General features: G+C 28.8%; 1 protein-coding gene across 2 annotated transcripts; it reads right to left on the reverse strand.

Moving 5' to 3' along the window:
* Positions 1 to 1,245: 1,245 nt before the first annotated feature.
* Positions 1,246 to 22,016, reverse strand: LOC134838324 (galactosylgalactosylxylosylprotein 3-beta-glucuronosyltransferase P). 2 transcript variants are annotated; one of them, XM_063853832.1, is made up of 6 exons: positions 21,596 to 22,016; positions 6,713 to 6,939; positions 4,373 to 4,562; positions 4,150 to 4,304; positions 1,646 to 1,936; positions 1,246 to 1,587 (listed from the first exon to the last, which is right to left on the reverse strand). In XM_063853832.1, the coding sequence occupies exons 2-6, from the start codon at positions 6,857 to 6,859 to the stop codon at positions 1,480 to 1,482; spliced, it is 891 nt and encodes a 296-aa protein (XP_063709902.1). In that variant the 5' UTR covers positions 6,860 to 6,939; positions 21,596 to 22,016; the 3' UTR covers positions 1,246 to 1,479. The 2 variants fall into 2 exon arrangements, with proteins under 2 accessions (XP_063709902.1, XP_063709901.1); XM_063853831.1 differs by having other exon boundaries at positions 6,416 to 6,939.
* Between the last annotated feature and the right edge of the window lie 402 nt (positions 22,017 to 22,418).

The raw sequence follows: 22,418 nt of genomic DNA on the forward strand, positions 1-22,418 counted from the left end.
TCATTAAAAGTGATAAAACTTTGATATGATATGATTGTTTGATTTTTATTTAATTTATTTATTTATTTTTTTTTCATTGTATTTGATATGATTCATATTTTTTTATATGAGTTTTTTTTTCATTAAACACATTTTTTGCTTTAAAATTATCACCATGTTTAATTCATATATATTTTGTATGTTTTTCTATTTTTCTTGTTTTATTTCTATATGTTTAAAGTTATTTTTTGATAAAATTATTAAACATCAAATATGAGTAAGGTAAATTACAATAGTTGCAAAATTATAAATTAATAGAAGCTCGAAAAAGTTTTCAACAACTTTTTTAAAGGGGAAGAAAGGCCATAAGATGATTGATGTTTTTTTTTATAAAAATGTAACAATTTAATATTAATTCAAGCAAAAATGAGTACTTTCTTATAAAAAATCTTTTGAAGTGAAAAATAAGCTCATAAATTATTAATAAATATTTTTTTTTGTACAGCTTAGCATTGCTAAAACTCAAAAAATATGTTTTTTTTATCACTCATGTTTTATTTATTTATTTTTTTGATTAAAAGTTTAAAATTATATTTTTTAAAGTTATTTTCGATGATGTATTTACAATATTAGTATTTGCTATTTTGAGATTGTACGCCGTTTTTTTATAAGGGAAGTATTTTTTTTTTTTTAAGAAAAAAGTAAAACTTTGCTTTTATTGAAATTTCATGATTATTTAAAATAAAAAAAATAAAATTCGAATACAATAAGTATTTTCTTTATGTGAAATTGTATCTTTTATTTGCATTCTAGATGAGAGTTTCTCATAACAAAACATCAATAAAATCTGAGAATTGATTGTGTTGCATTCATCAGCAATTTTTTCAAAAATAAAAAATGTAAAATATAACAATTTTTGCATGAAAAATAGACAAAGTTTTGCAAATAAAAGAAAAATATTTCAAGCCAAACTGTGGTAAATTTAACGAGAATTGCTTTATTTATACTTTTTGTATTGTTGAATAGAAGTACTTGATGATGATACTATTTTTATACACTCTGAACGTAACTTTTTTTTTTAAAAATGTTTTGTTATTTTTTATTCATTCGTTCCTTTCTTTATTCATTTTATGAAGTATATTTAGTTTTTTTTTTATTTTATTGCTGTCCCTTTTTTTCCTGTCATAATTTAACATTAATTTTCCCACAAAAAACGCAACTTTACTTTTTTCATTATTACAATTTTAAAGTTTCTATCTAGAAAAAAAATGGTAATTTAAGGTACGTACTTACTATCATTTATTATTAATAGAGTTTTATGTCACAACTTTCATTTATCATTTATTTTTTGTGTTGTTTCTCAAATAACATCAGATTGAAATCAAAGGAATGACTAATGATGATCCTTTTTTCGGCACTTTGTTGAAGCTCATAGCTCTCGAGAGATTTTTTTATATATATTCGTCAAATATATGTGTAACATATGTTGCGAGAATTTTTTTATATAACAAACTCATTGAGTTTCACCACGTTTGTGTTGTTATACTTTTTCATGTCGACCGGCGTTCCCGGCGTGTATTTCCGTGTTTGAGTATGCCATGTCAAGATCTAATTGACAAAAAAGGGGTTTTAGCTTTTTTTCTTTAAAAAAAAGGAAAAAACTTACCTTTGTGCAATTTGATGCCAGTACTTCGATCTCGTGCAAGCCACCAAGTTCCAAGCTCCGGAGAAACCCGTCCTCCTCGTAGCCCGCTTTGTAAGGCATGGTGGCGTTTTTGCGACTGAGAAAGAAGGGAATGTTGACCGCAAAGCCAGCCATATCGACGGGATATTTGCGACCGCCGTTCCAACCGTCATAGAAACCGATAATTGTCCCGTTCTTCACCACAGGACTGGAAACTCCTAATTTACCCACTAAACCTACAGGCCACATCGAGACTTTTTTCGTGAAACGCATCTGAAATGAAATAATAAAAACGTAAGCCAGACGTCTCCATTGCAAATCCCCGTTATTGTTTCTCTCCGTTATTTTTTTCAATAGAAACTTTCACCTCAGCCATCATGCCAATTTATTTGCCTTGCCAGCTACTTCACTGGAGGACTTGCCACACACACACACACACAACATGGGAAAAACTTAAAGCAATAAATTTTACTATTAAGGTACTTATGGATTCTTGTCACGTTCCTACACAAAGTCTTATAATAAGAAAAAAAGAAGAATGGTGCCTTATATTAACTGTACCAGCATGCACACGACACACATTGTGCGAAAAAGAAACTTTGTGAGCAGGAAAAAGATTCCAAGTAAATAAATAAATAAATATATTTTTGTCGCATACTTGAGACATGCAAAAGCACATCGGCTGGATGAGGAGAGAGAGTATGTTAATAACTGTCGTCGTCATTTTGTCGCAAATATTATATGGTCCAGACACATGTTACAAGATTCTTATTTTGGCAATTCTATGCCAAAGTCCACTTTATCAATTTGAATAAATAACCTTCTCGCATTTCCATGTTTTTAGCAGCACCTCAAACTTGGCAAGTTGGAGGAATATTTATTCAGTTGTTAAGGGAAAGGTCATCTCTTTGAACGTATCATCAATTTTAAATGGGATCAATAGAGGAAAAAAGGGTAAGAGATATAATCACAGGTATTACAATACGAACAAAAACTTTGACCAATATTTTCTTCGTTTTCTGGTATTCTTTTGTCGTTGAATAAAGAATTAGGTGTCACGGAATTATTTTTTGTGGACTTCATTCAAGTTCAAATTTTTGCATTTTTTTTTTCAGGGCAGAAAAAAAGTTAATAATTTCATATAAATTTTTTAGTTTTTTATATGTTTTTTAAAAAAATTTAAAAAATATTTTGATTTTAAAATTTTTTTCAATTTTTTTTTTCACAATTATGCCATGAATTTCTGAAAAAAATATAATTTTAATGTTCTTTCGATTTTTTTTACTCTAAATTTAATTTTAATAAAAATATTATAAATTTATTCAATTGAAAAAAAATGTATGAGAAAAAGTTTTAAATAAAGTTGGAGCATTAGGTACCTATTTCTGTTACAAAATTTCTGTTTTTTTTTCAAAGATTGACTTTTTTGAATTTTAAAAAAAACTTTATAATAAATTTTCACAAATGCTTCAAATTAAATTAAATAAAATTTTTAATTAATTTTATTTTTTTTTTTTGATTATTTTTTTATTTTATTTTTTTATAAATTTTTAATTTAAATTCAATTTAATTTTAAATAATTAATTAAAATTTTAAAATTAGGCCGTTCCAAATGAAAATCAAAATTAAAGTCCGATGCCCATTTTAAAAATCAAAAATCCAAAAGGGCAAAATAAAAAAAAAGTTAAAAATTTCATCAAAATTTATGGTTTTTTGGTGTATTTTCATAATTTTTCAAGACATTTTCAAAAAATTTTCAATTATTTTAATTTTTGTTTTGAAAATCATATTTTAACTTGAATTTTCTTGATAGTTATTTTTCATGAAATTTAATTTTTCAATTTTTAACTTAAAATGATCTAAAATCAATTTTTAAGTTGAAAATTTCAAAGAAGATTATTAAAAAACAACAAAATTTTCATTTGCCTTAAGAAAAAAAAATAAACAATAAAATGTATTAAAAATTTCAGAAATATCTATCACCCCTAAACTGGAGTAGTAATCAAATCCCTAAATCCAATTCTTAATGTTACGGTCAATTTACGTTTAATGCGAAAGGAAATAAAGAAAGGAATCATGATTATTATTATCTTTATCAGGAAAATTGGTATCTCGAGATCAAAATGTTGCTTACAACTGTCTGCTTGCTGTCCAACATCTCAAAAAAGCAATAATATTACAACGGGAAAAAGGAGAATTTTTCATACATCTTTCGCAATAAAATATACAAAGTTGAGTTTTTATGGCTCATGACGATGATGAGTGTATCGACCTCGCTCCCAGAGGTATTCAATTCATGGGAAATTTAATTTTTTTTTGTTAAACGTCATTAATCATTTGTTTGAGCTTTAAACTTAATCGGTTAAATCGTTTGAAATTAATTGAAAATACCATCCGCACAACGAAAACAACTACGACGACAAGAGACCACAGGTGAAAATAAAAGCCCCATTAAGGCGATAATAAAAAATAACGTTATTGCTTACCTCGGTGAAAATATCTACATCATACGTGTTATCGTCGTCAGCGAAATACAAAACACCCTCTGTGGCATTTGCCTTTATCCACTCCAGTGCTCGCAACCTATTTGAGACGCCACGTGGCTTCGACTTCATTTTACGGTATTTCTGTGGCATTTGAGCTGCAAAGAAAAAAATTATTATTTTTTTTTTACAAAAATAAATCATCATTCATATTTTTATTTCTTACCAGCCAGATGTTCAAACGGAATGTTCAATTTCTTTAATAACTGTGTAACTATGGGCGATGGCTTGGGTGCATCTTCTACAACTAACCAAAATAAATTAGGTACATGTTTCAACGTGTAACCGAGTCTCGTTAGCTCAGGTAGCCATTGAGGCCGACGATACGTCGGTGTTATCACATACAATGGTGGTAGCTGCAAAGAGATGCGAAGAGAGAAAAATATAATATAAAAGTTTAAAACAAACTTGAAACTTTTTTTTTCTGCCGACTACAGCTCAATTTTTTTTTCGTGCCATGTGTGGCGTCAAGCAGGGAGGAAGGTGTGTGGTTTGATGTGAAAAAACGCGTGTGAGTAAATTAAATATTTTTCTGATCGTTACTTTTTATTGCACGTGTGTGTGTGTGTGGCGCGTTTTTTATTATTATCATTATCGGGTGAATGGAGACATGGCATGACGTGGCGGCGTGGCGTGAAGGAAGAACAAATGATGATGAATAAAAGTTGTGTACAATTTTTTATGTGAAATGGCGTGTGCAGCAAGTGGGTGAATTATGGTAAATGGAGTGAATTGGGAAAGGTGCAAATGTGTCAGTTGCTCGTGACTTCCTGGCGAAAAAAAAAATAAAAGAAAAATTAAAACCACGAATGACTTTTTGATCCCATTCCTTTTCTTCATTTTTCAATATTTTAACTTTAATTACCATAAAAAGTTGGGGATTTTGTCTGTTTCTCTCTCTCTCTACTTTTATAAAAAGCAACGTGAATGACTAACGAAACAGACAGCATTAGAATGGTACTTTACTATTTTACACACTGTAATGAAAACAAGTGTTTGACTCTTAAAAATTTTAATTAAAATGTGTAAAATACTGTCGAGGAATGCGCGCACATTTTCCATCACATTATTTAAATTATTTTGCACTTTTCCATATCTTTGCAGTGGAAAATTATCTCTCTTCTTTTCTTTTTTTTATTTTATTTTCTGAGTAGGACTCATATATGGAAAACAATTTAATTACATTAATTTTTGTTATTGTAAAAAATTTTAAAATAGCAGTAAAAATTACGAGAGTTTCAAGTTATTGTAAAAATTAGTTTTTTTTTATGAAATTACGAGGAGCTCGACTGAAAATGCTACATTTTTTTATTTTGCTGAAAAGTTATATTTGCGTTATTTGATCATTTTTTCTACTTTTCACATCAAAATTTTAAAAAATGGAACCATTGATTTTTGAAGTATATCTTAAAATTGAAAAAAGAAGTTTACATGGTTTTTTCCCACACTGAAAGTTACACTGAAAGTTAAAAAAATGATCAAATAACAAACAAAAATATGTTTTCAGCAAATTAAGAAAATGTGATTTATTTAAATAAATGTATGTAAATAATTTGATTTATTTAATTTTCATACACATCACCCGATTTCATCATTTCATCGAAAAAAAAAACTTAAATTCAAAATTCTGGAACAAGCTTTTGAGATTTTGACAATTTTTAGTGCATTTGTGGGGTTTCCAGTACCTCTTCGGTATACCCAACCCAACTAAAATAGGCTAAAAACTTTAAAAGCTCATTCCAGAATTTTAAATTTAAGTTTTTTCGATTTTAGGCCTAACTAACACCAAACCATCAAAAAATCTCATGCCATATTTTTCCGATGAAATTATAAAATGGTGAAAAAAATAATTTTCAATTGAAAAAAAAACTGAAAAATTACTAAAACAAAATTAATTTAAAAAAAAAATTCTAGGGATTTTAAAAAAATTTCGAGCGGCCGAAAGGAAAAAAAAACAAAATATTTCCTGTTTTTCCCTCTCAAAAAGTCGTTCAAAACACCGAAAAAAAATAATCGCCTTCTGTCTCTAAATAGCACCTTCTCTCTTGTAATAAAATAAAAAAAAACGCAAAAAACAATTCGAGTGCAATTGCATAGAAAATAACATTGTGTTGTGTCTTAAAAATAAATTATCCGCAGGAAATCCAGCAACACAGCGAACATAAAACCAACAAAAAAAAGAAAGAAATAAAAACAATAAAATAATTACATGTTTTTCTGTTTTTGTCGCATCCTTATGATGACGATCATCATCACAAGTGCATCTGTTTCCATCATCATCATTTTTTCTGTTAAAATTAGTGTTTGCGAGAAGTTCCACATTGCTGTTGGAAGTTTGTCTTTTTATTTGTGCAATTGTGTTAGCATTTGTTTGTTGTGTTTTGATGGCTTTTGTGGTGGTGGTGGTAGACGTTGTTGCTGTCGTGTTATTATTTTCCACACTGCCAACATTTGCGTTACCGCCGCTACTAAGTAACTTCTTGATACTACTTTGATATTTTAATACCTCTAGTTCGCCATTGGCATGATCCAAGTCCTGTGAAATGTAACGGGCGCGCGACAATGTGTACTGGTAGAACAAGATGCACGCCATCACACAGACAAACGAGATGAAAATCTTTTGTGCTGTCCGCATTTTTCTTCCTGTTTGCATAGTTGCCAACACACAAAGTTTATCTATTAACAGCTGCGACTTTCCGATGATGATGATGATGACGACGGCGACGAGTTCATCTGCAAAAGAGAGAGAAAATTAAAAATTATCATTAAACATCATGCTTGAGGGAATTCCGATTAATTAATGAGCAAACAGCCTTCTGAGAAAAAAAGAACAGTAGAGAGGAAAAAAATCAATTTCTGTCACAAGCAAGAAATTTCCAGTTCAAGTGCTGCGTTGTAGCGGAGAAAATTTTCAAGAGACAATCCTATTAAATAAAAGAGAAAATACGACAAGTTTGTCAAGAGTACACAAAAGTGAGTTATCTCCTTTATCAGCAAATAGATAAATAAATAAACTTGGAAAATTGAACTAACAAACTATTGCTCCGAAGTAGTAAAAACTTTTTTTTTTCTTCGTCATACGGGCAAGATTTATACAAGGAAAGACATAATTTGATTGGGAATTTTATGCTCAGAACACTTGTGAAAGTTGCAAGTTGTTGTATATGCAAACAAGAGTTTTGTTTTAAAACAATCTCTTCGGCAAACTTTGACATAACTTAATTTGAAAGGTGATTGTCAAGTTCAAACTTGGACTTTTCTGTCCGATGTTGCAAGAAAACCCATTTAAATGCCTCGTTGCACGTGAGTGCACTTTGGAACTTTCTCACACAGAAAAAAAAAGTGTTGTGGAGTTGCCTGGTACGTAAAAATTTATTTTCCGTCTCATAACGTCTAATTTCCGTTTTAAATTATTCAATATTTCACTTTTCCAACTAATTATATCATTTTTAATCTCATTATCTCGACTCTCTCTTTGCTTTTTACGGCAAAACAAACAGACCAGAGTTGATTTCCATATCCTTTCTAACATACAGACATATAACTTTAGTGCTTGGCAAACATTTTATCTACCCTCGTATTTTTCATGGTGCTCACCAACGCCGCCGAGAGAAGAAGTTACATTCATTTACACGCTAATTTATAAAAATTACTTATTTCATTTTCAACCATCATCACGGGATGTCGATGCGATGCGATGTTCTTGAAAGGCTGCGAGTTAATTAGCATACGGCAAAGAAGTGATGCGCAAAGCCAACGTAAAATTGAAATGAGGTTTCGTTGGTATGTATTTTATTTTTACTTTTTCAATGTTCATAATTTCAGGCGAAAAAAATTAATTTTTTTTTTATTTTTTGACACTTAATTTTTGATATTGTCGTGATAATTTAGGAAAAAAAATAAAAATAGATGCCACATTTTTTTAAAAATGCTGTAAAAATGAAAATTTGGAATTTTTTTCTGCGTATTTTTGATTGAAAAAAAAAGACTTCTTTAAAATTATACAAAAATTGAGCTAAATTTATTTTAATTGAAATTTGGATAAGAATTTTTTTTATGCTTATTTTAAAATTTGAGTTAAAATTTGAAAATAAAATAAATTAAAATTATTTTAGGCGAATTAATTTAATATTTTTTTGCCCCATCAGAATTTTAGTAAATTTAAAAAAAATAATAATTTCAGTTTTTTTAAAATATAAACTAAAAATTGTTACATAATTAAACAAAAACTTAACAAAAATTTTTTTATTTATTAATTTTTAATAAAAACTAATTTTTCATCCAAAAAAATGTCAAAAAATTTTCCCATTTTGTTTTTATTTTAAAATCAAACAAATAATAAAATAATTAAATTTAATCACTTTTAATATAAAAATTAAAAAAAAAATTTCGTTCGAAAAAAAACCAACGAAAATACCGCAGCTTGTCTCCGTTAGCTATTTGATAATTTAACCCACGTGTTTTTTTTTTCATTTTTTTTTTTTGAAGTAGGTCAAACCCTCAAACCACGTGACTTGTTAAAACCTCGTCTCTCGAGCAACGTCTGTTGCTTTTTAAACGTGTTAATTTTCACTAATTTTGCTGTTTAATTAGCACGTCGAGCATGCCTATTTTTTTAATAATGGCTTCACAAAAGGCGAAACGTGAAATGTTAAAAGCAAATATTATTTCGTACTTTTTGACATTTTTGGAATAAATATTAGCAAATGAGATAATCTGATAACATGTTCGTTCGCATATCTCGCATCGTCATGATGAGGATGATGATGATGAGGGAAAATATTACAATGGCATGTCACTAATTTTGTATAGTTTCCTGCGTGCCTTGTGCCAACATATGTTCTTCTGTGTCTCTAACATAATTATCGTCGCTTCGAGCAACAAATGACATGGAAAACTTTTCTCTCTCTGCCTCTTTCTGGCTCTTTTGCAATGCGTCATTGACAAAGACGAGAGTATTCATTAAAAGTTTCGAGAATATATTTAAAACTTCACTAACGACAACGTAATCCTCGATCAGGAATTGTCTTTTTGTCTTGCTTTTCTAGCAAATGCTATCATAATACGTAATATAATAGTTATAATTGTATCATCTTCTGAAGCAACGACAACGTAACATATGCTCGCTAATTGTATTAAGTGAATGGAGAGATATGTTCTTTTGATACATCACTCAAAGTACGTTGTTAGCGGGAAAAAAAAAGTTTAATTATATGTATTGCTGTTGTACATTCAATCCTTGATGATGTATCTGACAATATAATTAAACAACAATCACTATTAAAGGTACATTAGAAAGGAACATTCCACATGTGAACAAGCAACCAGTCGTTTCCTCATTCCTCTTTTATTATCACGATTGTTAATGCCGTCATCATTCCTGAAATTGCTTAATAATTACGCCAGTAGCATCCGTAGAGGTCATAAAAACTTTCGTAATTTCACGAATCATTAAAGTGATTGATTGTCCCAAATATGAAATGTTCAACTACTTTGAGCGTTTTTTTATCCACCAGGCGTTTACTCAATAATTTATTTTTGCTGCTAATGCCAAGAAAGAAAGGAAAGCACGCATTATCCGCACTTATCTCAAGTCGATCCAGCATTTCCATATCATTAGCTCGATTCTAGGGAGTATGAGAAACACTTTACTTGCTAATCCACACCATTAGTGTTGACAGTAAAATTTATGGCCAATATGTCACAACAAAACGGCACTCGACAGAAATTTAATGTATGGCTTTGAAGTAAACAAATATTGGCTCAGAGATGTAGTTTTAATGTTTAAAAAAATATTTTTTTAAATTTATTATTATTTTTTATAAAAATCATCAAAAATAGTTTTCTAAAAATATTTATTTTGATTTAAAAAAATTTAAAATAAATTTTTTAAAAAATTTTTTTTTTTTTTAAATTTTTTTATTTTTATTGTAAAGGTCTTATTAAAATATTTTTTTGTTTTGAATTTTTTAAAAAATTGTAAAAAAAAAATTAAGAGAAATAATTAAAAAATTAAAATTTTTAATAAAATTTTTTGTAATCCAAAAAAATCAGTAATTTTCGACAGATTTTTTATTTTTTTCTAATTTTTTATTATTTTTAACCAAAATCCATCTAAAAAAATTTAAAATTATTTTTTATAATCAATTTAACATCTTTTCCGTAAAAAACATCGAGACATTAAGTTCCCGCACATGACCGACAAAAATAAATGAAATTTGAAAAATGCGAATTGTCAACAACCGAGCGAGACAGGAAGGATTGATTCCTTTCTCAAACATTTGTTTGGTTGTTAAGTAAATACCGCTGCCACAAATTTTTGCGAGTATTTGAACGGGAACGGGAGCGGAACAAACAAAATCAATATAAATACATATTTGAACAACAAATTATTATGATGGAACATTTAGACAAAGTTTAATTTGAATCACGTACTAATAAATTTTAACCACAATTGATTTTGTGACATTGGGTGATAATTAAAAATTTATGCGAAAACAAACAAAAACATAGCAAAATCGGGAAAACTAGAGTGCAAACAACAAAGAAATTAATTTTTTGGCCGCAGATGTCTATTATGTTAAATTAAAATTAAATTTATAATGAGGCAACGTGATACGAGTTCTTAGTGAAATATTCAATTTTTATTTATTTATTTTGAATATAAATTATGAAATTATGCTAAAATATAATAGAATTTCGTAATTGAGGTTTCTATTAAAAATAATACTTTTTGAACAGTGCATGCGCTCACGTTGAAATTGACTTTAATCGCGAGTATATTAAAGCACCGTTAAGGCTTTTGAAAATTAAATCACAATGGACAAAATTATTTTAAAAGGAATTGTAGTATGAAGGAGATTTAAAAATTCATGATAACAGACAAAAGATTTCATCAATGAATCGTGAAAGGAAAAATTTTGATTAAGTTACGTAAAATTTTGTTATTCACGTAAAAAAAATCTGTTTGATTTTCTTTTGTTTGGTACAAAAAGTTTACTTTAAATTTTGAAAAAGTAGAAAAATTGTTAGCACATAATTAATAAATTAAAAAGGTACTAGAGATCTAGGAAATCCAAGTTAAAAATTAATTTAAATTGAAATTTTTAATTTTAATAAGTTTTGCAAAAAAAAAATATGTTAAAAATTTATCTTGCTAAAAAAGCTTAATACTGATAGTTTTACTTTCAAAAAATTAAAATTCACTTCCGGGAAAAATGACGTGTATCGAAAAAAGGCTCAAAAAAATTAGGTCAAGTGTCAATTATTTTATTTTGAATGTTTAATGTTTTTATTTTGAAAATAATATTTTTACGAAACAAAAATAACGAACAAAAATTTTAAAAAAATAAAATATTTATTTTATTTTCTTTTTTTTTAATTTTTGTTCGTTATTTTTGTTTTAAAAACTTTTTCTCTGCTCAAATAAAGATCCTGATAAAACAAAAAATTAAAATTATTCGCTTTAAAAATAAATAAGTTTAAATAAATTGACCATGAAAGCTGTAATATCATAATTTTTTACGTTAACGGTCCAAAAATCTCATCTCTCATAAAATTTTACTCAAACCCAAAGAATTTTAATACAAAATTCCTAATTTAACGTTAAAATATGCCTTCATTCCAACACATTTGCCCAACATCCAAAAATTCTCAGTAAACTACATAAAATATAATTTTAATTTTAAATTTTGTTCTAACTAGAATTTGTTGTGCCTCAATGTTGTGTATGAAAAGTATTGCGGTAGATGTTCTGCATTATGTTGCTTACAAAAAGCAAAAAAAGCGTCAGTAACATACTGATATCATCTAATATGCACACACGATACTTGCCAGACATCAGATATTATCAGCAATATTCGTTGTGTTTTCATGTTCGCCTCTTGTGCTGGCTTGCTTCAATTTGTTCAAAGTTAAAAATGTTTTGCAAACTCGATTACCTTTGCTCAATATATGCGTTGCACGATTCGATAATGCAAGAAGTGCACTAGCAAAAACCCCAATTTCTCGAATTTAAAATTCAAGATTTTTTTTGTGATCGTCTGTCTTTCTTTCTTTCTTTGGGTGCTCGCATAAATTCGATGTTAAAAATTAAAAATGTATGGAAATCGACACATCCGAGCGGCTTTTCTACTCATTTCCTCGTGCATTTTATGGCATCAGATAAAAATGTTGCATAGTTTATGTTATTTTTCAGCCGAAAAGTTGTTGTTGCCTTTTTTCAGTGTATTTTGCAAAATTTATCGTGATTATGCTTAATTTGATATTCAGGACACACGCGAATGTACTCCCACTCTCTACTGCATTGATGTGACCTCAGTGGCATTGAGCTAAAAGCTTTTTGTGTGTGCTTTAGTGACATCAACTTTGATGTCTTTATTTCGATAGAGTGCAGCGGAAAGAGACACAAAAGTTCGATCAACTGCTGTAGGTGTCGATATCACTTTAACCTGTTATCAAAACAGAAAAGTGTACTTTATTTATAGCCACCTCTAGTGAATTGTCGTCAGTAATGGCGCGTAATTAGGGAAAATAAAATCATTTATCATGCCATTATTTTTCGATTATTATATTATTTTATTTATAGAGCGCATGATGTCGTTTATATAATTTTTTTATCATTTATCTGTAGCGTTAAAAAAATGTAGATTATATTTTTGGGTGACTTTCGTTTATAAATTATGAATAAAAACATCACGAACATTGCTTGGTAATTTTCCGAAATGAAAAAAATTATTTGTGGATCGTTAATGGCTCAACCGGCAAGCAGATGACATCAAGATGTTGAATGAGTTTAACAATTCTTAACAGAAAAAAATAGATTATTGTAGTAAACATGCTATTAAGGAGGCGACAATCATATTGAGTGATAAGCATTAATTTACTACGAGCATCATTTATTAAAAAAAGTCAAGTTATTCTATGAAAATGACGAAAAAACGACAGAATCAGTCAATTACGCTCGATTTTGAAAGGTTTTTGAAAAAGTGATCGAATAAGCATTTTTAACGAGGTAAAGTGAGTGTCGACTGACGCAAACAGAGGAAGTTCCTATTTTTGCTGCATCACTTTCACCTACATTTTATTTTTAGAAAGAAGTCGGTCAATCAATTTAAACTATTTTTGAGAGATTTTTCGATTTTTTTGAGTGAATTTAATTTAAACTCAAATTTTTCAAGGTTTCCAATGAAAAAATACCGAAGAATGTCAAAAAATTATTTTTTCCTCAAAATCAAAATAAAAAAATTTCTCAAAAAATCTTAATTTTATAAATAAGGTAGGGGAAGATGGGGAAATTTCAGACACGGGGCTAAGTTCAAACAGCAATTTTCTCCATATTCCGGATTGAAAATCAAAAATCTAAATATTCAAAAATGACGGCATTTTAAGGCCAACTGAGCTCCCAAAAACAAATTTTGAAATTTTTTTCAAATTTTGAGAAAATTAGGAAAAATTAGTGTTTTTGATGGTGTTTTGTAAATTTTCAACTTTTTACTAAAATGGCCCCATAAATTTGGAAAATCGCTTATATCGAGCATAAAAACCACAGTTGAAGCAAAATTGTCTAACAGTAAAGTAAAGTTAACATTCCAAGCTACAAAATGGTATCAAAAATTCTATGATTTCTGGGCAGTCAAAGTTTTCCGTCTGAATGTGCCCCATCTTCCCCTATAATTATTTTTATACATTCGGAAAAAGTCGCTCCAAGACCATGATATTTTTAAAAAATATTTTACATAAACCTAAAACACTTTATTTTTTTTGCAAAAAAAAACAAAAATAAGAGTTTTATCATATCAACCGAAATTTCAATGTTAACTTTTAAAAATAAAGCACGTTTTGCTGTATTTTTGTCATAACAAAAAAATTTGTCCTCAAAAGAATTTTTCATATTACAAACTGTTATCATTATCGTTTTATTTTTATTTTTTTTTTTTTTTTGCTAAATATGTGACAAAATGTTTTCATTTCTATTTTAAAATTTACTAAAACGAACAACAATCAAGTACACACTTTAAAATGCAAATAATGCACATTTACGAACGATTTGAATAATTCATTGCTCTAAATTTCATTTAGAATTAACAATTTATACTCACTTCTTTATGAATGACCGTGATTTGCACTATATGCGATTTATTGTTGTTTACTTGCGTTGCAACGAAAATAGCTTAGTTGGCTCTTTTTTCCCAGCATTACATAATGAACATTGTAATGCGATTTAATAGATATTTTAACATTAGAAAAACAAACAAAAAACATAATGAGAACAACAACATTCTCGCTGCTTGTAAAAATTACGATAAAAAATTCAGGTACATCAAGACCCATAAAAAGTAACGATAATGAGTATCTTGATGAAATTTGAGATGAGAGGACAAGAGAGATACAGAATTCTATTTCCGGTCACAAGGAAGTTTGTTTTTATTCTTTTCAATTGCTTTCCAAGTACTAATTTCCCGTATTTCGATCTTTTAGCATTTTTTTTTTCTTCTCTGAGATATGTTACATAACGTGTTTTATCTCCTATTTTCCCCGAAGAAACAAAAAATCGTCCTTGGCATTGTAATTGAATAAATTGAGTCACGCTAACAGTATAGATTATTCGCTCGAGATAAAATAGAACACGCGCCTATCACAAGAAAAATAGAATACGTGAAATCGAAAATCTCTTTTTTCCATCTCCGTTTCCAATTTTCTCGAGTAATTTATTCGTTTTTTTACATGCGACACAATTCTGCATGCGTTCGTACATATATACCGAGGGAGGTTTGTAATTACTTCCGTTCACAAATATTTTTCGAGCTCCACAACAAAAAAAAATATAACGGAGCGAGAATAAAACAAAAAATGACACAAGAGACAATAAAAAGTGCATTGAAAGGTGTAATAATCACGGTGTTTGTTTCGAAAAATTGGCACGCGCATAAAGATGAAAGAAATTCACGCTTCACTAGAATTGAATAAGTGCACAATTTTTTGTGAATAATAATAAAAGTGAAACAAGCAAATATTATGTCATGACGCGAACGACGTAACGGTAATTAAAGGCAGAAAACAGATGATGATCAAAGTTGGAGTTTTTAAAAATATTTTTTTGTTGTACAAAATTTTATTAAATGGAGTAATCCATGCATGAAAGTCATTAAATGTTAATCATTTTGGCAATAAAATTAAATTAAAACGTTTCAAGTTACGCGTTTACATTGTAAATAATTGGTGTCTCGCACATTATAAGGCACGTGAATGTTTTTATCTCAAAACTTTATGAAATCTGTCTCTTTCTATAAATGTCAGATAATTTTTTTTGCAAAACAAAAAAATTAAAAAAATATATTTCGTGGAATTTTATTTAACAAAAAAAAAATTGTATCGAATTACGCGTGGATTTTAACAAATTACGAGGGAATTCGCCGAAAGCGCCTTTTTATTGAATTTAGTCAATACCAACTCACCCTCCACTGCCATCCTCAATTTATTGCCGTATCCAAATTTATCCATTTCAGATGTCAAATTTGCCTTCCTTTATCAATTACCTCTAATTTCTCGTCTGCCATTTCTAATATTGAAAGTGACAAAGACGTAAATTCATCGAAAAAAATTTCGCGCAACACAATTTTTTTCTGTGTGTATGCACAGAATATTAAATTTCAGACGATTAAGGAACAATAAATGATGGAATTTGTGGCAATTAATGCGAATATTAGTCATAATTAATGGTTTTATCCTGACAGATTAGCGTGTTTTTGGGGTTTGAGTAAATTAATTAATACTGCTCAAGGATGTGCCGTAATTAAACGCACAAAAAAAGGAAAGTGGTCGATGATGGATGATGTGCAGAAATTTCGGCGTTACCTATGTCGTGACCTTTTCACAGTGACACTTTTTTTTTAATTAGAAACGAAAATTACGAATTCATGTGAGATTCGATCGTAAATAACTAATTGGATTGCTGAAAAGGGCAAATGCCTTGTAGTCCGACAAATGACTGTAATATTTCACATTCAAAACCCATAATAAAAATTTGTATTTGCCACCATCGTCAAATAAATGTTGCAGACGAGATCTGTGATTTTATTGCCCTCTCTCTTTCTCTATCGTTTTTGTGTATTTTTTTTTTGTGAGAAATTCATTTAAAAAATGAAATCATAAATAAAAAATAACTTTAAATAAAAACAACATCTGCACAGTTTTGTACAATTTTTAATGTTGCCCAGACGCGCATATACAAAAAAATATACAGACAGATGAAAAATCTTGCTGCACTCGACAAACAAATATAAATACAACAAACCACTTATGCCCTAGATGATAATTTTTGAAACGCTCTACGAAACATTTCATACACACCCTTCGGATTGAAAAGGGGTGATATTAACACCTTAAGGTCGATAAAAAAATTATCAAAAATCAATTTTGAGGTTCGTATTTCACTAAAAATTTAAAAATGTATGAAAAAATCAATTTTTCACGGAAGTTTGGTTTGATCAACATTTTCTAACATTTTAGATACTCGATGTTATAGATATTTTTTATCCTTATACTTGTTCAACAAATAAAAATGTGTTTCTTTTATAATTAATTATCGAGGTAATTCTTTGTTTCTTATAACAACAATATTAATGTTTATTTGTTTTCTTCTAAATAAAAGTTGGTTTGAGTCATTTCTGTAGAGGGTCGTAGTCTGCAAAAAATGACTCGCAAGTTTGACTTAACATTTTCTAAGAAAGAAATTCAATTTCACTTTGCGTGTCTCGTAGATACTTTAAAGAATGATTTCTTGACTGGTCTACGTGTTACTAAAAACAAATTCATCAGCCTTATTTTCTGTTTTCCATCCCCTCATTATGAACGTTGCATCAGAAACGTTTTCAATGCAACGCATGATTCGGAGAAAAAGTCCATATACTTGCATTGCATCCCGTTACAAGCTCTAAATGTACCATCCACTTTGACGTCACACAAAAAGCACTATGTCTAAATACATATCTAAGTTGTCTATAGTTATATCCATGTCTAAAGATATGTATAAATCCATGAATATACTTATATTAACCATCATCTTTTGAACTTACTGTTGAAATTAATTTTAACCATACCATCTAAGTCACTCGTACAAAATCCGTGGAAATCGCTAGGTATTTTTTCTATTAAATATTTTTAACGTTCTAAGTCGTTTAGCTGTATTTCAATTTTTTAACTTGTGTTGTTTATTCAAATTTTTGCGCGCGGCTTCTAAAAAAAAAATAAATCAAATTTTAAAAAGAAGTTAAAAAATCCCCAAAAGGAACTTCCAGATTAAACCATTATAATAATGTATTTACCATTATAAAACCCAAAGATAATGTATAAAACCATCCATTGCATTAATTGCATTGCATCCCAAGCTCTACAATGTATCCACCACTTTGAGAATGGATACCGCAAAGTATTTTTCCAATTAAACGTTCTAAGTCGATTTTAGCTGTAAATTCAATTTTTATTGTTCTTTAAGTTTTCCCCAGATAATAAGCATCTTGTTATTGATCCCTCTAGAATTAGAACTTTTAAAACTTTCGATTTCCATTTTTTCAAAATAAGTGATTAAATATCCTCTCAATGGGTCAATATCACCTCTTATCAATCCGTCGAGCGCAAAGATAGAATTAGGAACTCTCTGCCCGATGCACTGATGGTTGTTGCTGCAGAAAAATTGCACCATGACCGAGCTTACTGTTGTGATGGGATGAGATTCAAATCTCTGTGCGAAACAAATGTTTTTCGGGCATTAAATGGTGTATGTTAAAACCAGTAAACACACATAAAAGCGACGACGAACTGTTTTGAATAATTTTCAATCGGATTGCACAATGTCGTTAATAATAACAACAACGCAGTCTTTTACATGCGTGCGTTACATTGGCGTTGGTATGGAAACAGTGAAAACATGTTATTGCCGCAACAAAACACAAGCCGGCAGGAGATAAATTGTTAATTTTATAATAAATGTCAGAAAAGAAGGGAACGCTGCTCTTGCGTTAGTATTTACTTGATGTGCGAGCGAGCGATTTTTGTTTATTTTCCAAGAATGACAAAATCCATAAAATGTTACGACATGGAAACATGATGGATGTGCGGTTCGCCACTAATTGACATGTTTCACCGCACATTTTCCCTTGGTGACAACCATGCATACTTTGCAGGAAAAAACTATCTATATTTTTCATGACCAAGCAATGAAAGTTGTTTTCGGGGGAAAATTCAATGTCATTCACTTTTTTTCCCAGTTTTATGTGTTGCGTTAGAATCCGTTTTCACTCTTTTTTTTTTGCCCAAAAAACTACATAAAAGACAGACAAAAACGATGATAAATGATTTACAATTCGTGTCACAATGCCACAAAAGGTTCATATTTGAATGAAATATTGGTAACCTATTACAAAATGTATCCTGAGCTACGAACAAGTGCACGCACGCACAATACAAAGTATTGAAAAGGGAGAATTTCATTCGGATATCCTTGTGTTTGTTGTTTGTAGTTGTTGTTGTTAAATCAAACAATAACGATTCATATATTAAATTTTCAAGTAAATGAAATTGAAAAACGATTTTTCACGTTATCTTGTCTACAGCTCGAGTTATTTTTTAAAAATTAAAAAAAAATTGAAGCATGAATTGATGACTTTTTTAAATTATATATTTTGGCTGCCTAAAATTTTTAACGTTTAGTGATTATAAATATTTTTTTAAGGCTTTAAAAATATTTTTTTTTAATAACGGCTTTTGATAAACTTTTTAAATTTTTGATGATTTTTTTTTGTAATTTATAAACTTTAGTGTAAAACTTATTCAAAAGAACTAAAATATTATTGAAATTTTAATTAATTTTCGTTTAGTTTTCACTACAAAAATTAAAGTTTCTTAAAATTAACTGACTTGAATTTAGAATCTCACTAAAATTGATTGATGTGCGCTCGTGACATTATCGCAAAAGTGTCTACTTTCAAAGTCAATTATAATCTCATCTTACTATTAGTATTAGTATGAGTCGCCTCAAAAGAGAATGCATGCTTGCGGTTTTGTTCATTCACTTTGAATAATATTAGATTTGCTAGTTTTTTTTCTAAATTCCGACCAAAATGCACTCTTGTGGTCTCTTTCTAGACTTTTCGCCACACTTTCATTGATTATTATTATGTTTACTTTTTATAATACAAAAAATAACCGTTATAGCTGTTGTAAAATCATACCTTTGTATTAGTTGACGTCGATAAACAATGTTTTGATTATATCAACATATAAGGTAAAAAAAAATCAACAATGTATGGAAACAACACAAATTTTCAATAATAACATGACTTTGTTTATTTTGTTATTAGAGGATCTCTTCACGCTATCCAGGTACACCCACCTGCATTTGTTCTCCTTTTCACTCAAAGTGTATTTGGCTCCTCTTTCACCTCAGTTTCATACAGAAAACACGACAAAATCGATTTTATATTAAAAACATGAAGCAACTTTATTTATTTCGGAAGACGAAAATCTAGCACAATGTTCCACTTTATTTATGTACACTTTTTTTGACGCGTGTTCAATGCATATAAATATAAATTGAGTTCCCTCGGAAAAAATTTTCCAACTGAAAATTGAATCAATATTGAACTCTGCATCAAATATTAAACTAGAGTTGTAAATTTTTATTTCGTCGCGTCGAGAAAGTACCGCGCGATCCAAAAGCAGTGAGAGCATAAAGAAACCGGTTTCGCTGTGTAGTAAGTGAAATGTTACATAAAAAATTATTGTGTTTCTGATAATTTTGAAGATCAACTAAAATTTCATTCAAAAAGGCCGAGATAAAAATTATATCAGCACAAAACATTACTGGCGTTATCTTAAAAGTGCGGAAGTTAATATACATATTCGGCAGTTATTCTGAGTATGAATACAACTCATTACGACCAAGAAACGAACATGTTGCAATTAATACGACTTTTAAAAAAGTTTTTTAAGTAGATTAAGTACTTTAGTGGAGAAAAATTGTCGAAGCCTGTTGTTGCAAGATAAAAGAAAGATTCACGTAAGCTGACTCAAAGCTTAGTTTGTTGTTCGGTTGCAATTAAAAATTATTTGCTATTGTCTAGTATTTGAGTTGACGATTTTAAAAAATCATCAGTTGATAAGAAACTAATTTTAAAAAAAATACATAAATTTGAGGCCAAAGCAATTTTTTATTTTATTTATTTATTTATTCAATGCCAAATTCTGGCAGCATCATATTTTTAAAAAATGTTTCAAATTATTTAAAAACTTAGGTGACGATAATTTTAATTGTGTAAAATTTAAAAATTTAACAAATAAATAAATTTCAAAAATAATGATAATTTTGAATAAAATTTTATTTTAAATTTTTCAATATTATTAAAGAGGATTTTATTCAAAAATTTAATTTAGTTTTTTCAAAAAATATTTTAAAAACTAATAAAATAATATTAGTATTAATTAATTAATTTTAAAAATAAAAATTTTTTAAATATATTTTTTTTATTTAATTGAATTTCGTCTCATTTTTCAATGAACAAAAAAAATTAATAATTTTTTTTTATATTTAAAAATTTTTAACTTTTTGTGTCAAATTTAGTCAAAAATTGCTTAAAATTACGTAATATCAAGAAAAATAACTTTTTTTTTCAAATAATGTCATTTTTTTAACCTTAAAAATTAGAAGAAAAACATTTTGGAAAAAAAATTGGAAGTAATGTAATATGAAAAATTTTAAATTATTGCACTCGCCTAAATAACGAAATACTGTTAGAGGCGGTAAATTATGGGCCGAATTTAAGAGAATTCCATCTAAAAATGGATAATCCATTAAAAACAAGTTTAAAATTTTGAACATTTTGCGTAAAGCTTTTTTAAAATTTCGCTACTAGAGCATTTTTTAATGACACTGTGTGCTCTCCGATTTTTTCGACGATTATACGCAAATATTTTTTTAATACCACTGAGACCATGAACGAAATAACTAACAATGTATGTCAAGGAAAAGTCACAACTTTCGCACTAATGACTCTTTAAGCTCCCATAATAATCGTATAGAGCTTCCTAATCCTTCTTTTTAGCCTTAATATGACATTTTTATATCAAATTTCCCCAATCTCATTCATTTTTATTAGAATTAATGCAAGGCGACTGGAGCAAAAAAAAATGAAAAAAAAAAGTTTCATCCTATAATGAAGATAAAGCATGTCACATGTGATCCATGTAAAATCTGATAATTTATCTGCGTTGTAAGACGGGATGATGTGATGCCAAAAAAGAAAGAAAATCGCACCAACAACGATAAAACATGTCAAGGCGAAAACAAAAGCGAGCTTGAGGAAAACTGTAAAGAATATAATGTGACGATTACCTTTCTATCTCCTGTGACAGCTGAATGATTCACACGACATTTTTTTGGTATATTTTATTTTTTAAAACACGCGCACAGGGATATTGGTAGCTGTTTTGTCGCCGTTTCGTTGTTATTGTTGTTTTTTTCCTTCTCTTTTTTTTCCACTCTCGTTGAGGCGAGCCGCGTTGTATATTTATTTAGTAGTATGTTATTTTTTTCTTTTTTATTGTGTATCGTGATACACTTTGCCACCAAATCGGCTTACATTTTCCACCCGATATCTCTTAATGCATCATTTTTATTTTATAACGCGCTCGCTGAGGATTATAATTAAATTGTGTATTGCGACACGATTTTCCTTTTAAACTTTTTTTTCTTTATTCGTTGTTTTGTTCTTTAAACGCGCACAATTTTTGTCAGAGGGATCTAAATTGGCTTCATTTGTATTTTTTGTTTTATTTATTTTTTGAATTTTTTTTTATATTCTTCTTTTTTATTTGAATATTTCTTCTTCTTCTTCTTTTTGAATGAATGAATAAATTAATTACATAATTTTTCATGAATTATTTATCACGGATGACACCAACTTTCTTACAAAAAAATAACAGTGCACTTTTTTACTCGTTCTTTTCACATTTTATTCTTTTTTTAACAATAAATAATGAATCGACAAAACTAATTCTTGTTATTTTTAGCTTTCCGCATGGAATTTACGAGACCTCCTTAAACTTCTCCTGTGTCTGGCTGTTGATAATAATAATTATTGTTATTAAATACGGAGCGAAGAAAGGAAAAAAATTAATTTAGTAAATTGGATTTTGACACGGAACGATTGTAAAGA

The sequence above is a fragment of the Culicoides brevitarsis genome, chromosome 1 (genome assembly GCF_036172545.1).
Source record: "Culicoides brevitarsis isolate CSIRO-B50_1 chromosome 1, AGI_CSIRO_Cbre_v1, whole genome shotgun sequence".
In the NCBI taxonomy this organism is placed as follows: Eukaryota; Metazoa; Arthropoda; class Insecta; order Diptera; family Ceratopogonidae; genus Culicoides; species Culicoides brevitarsis.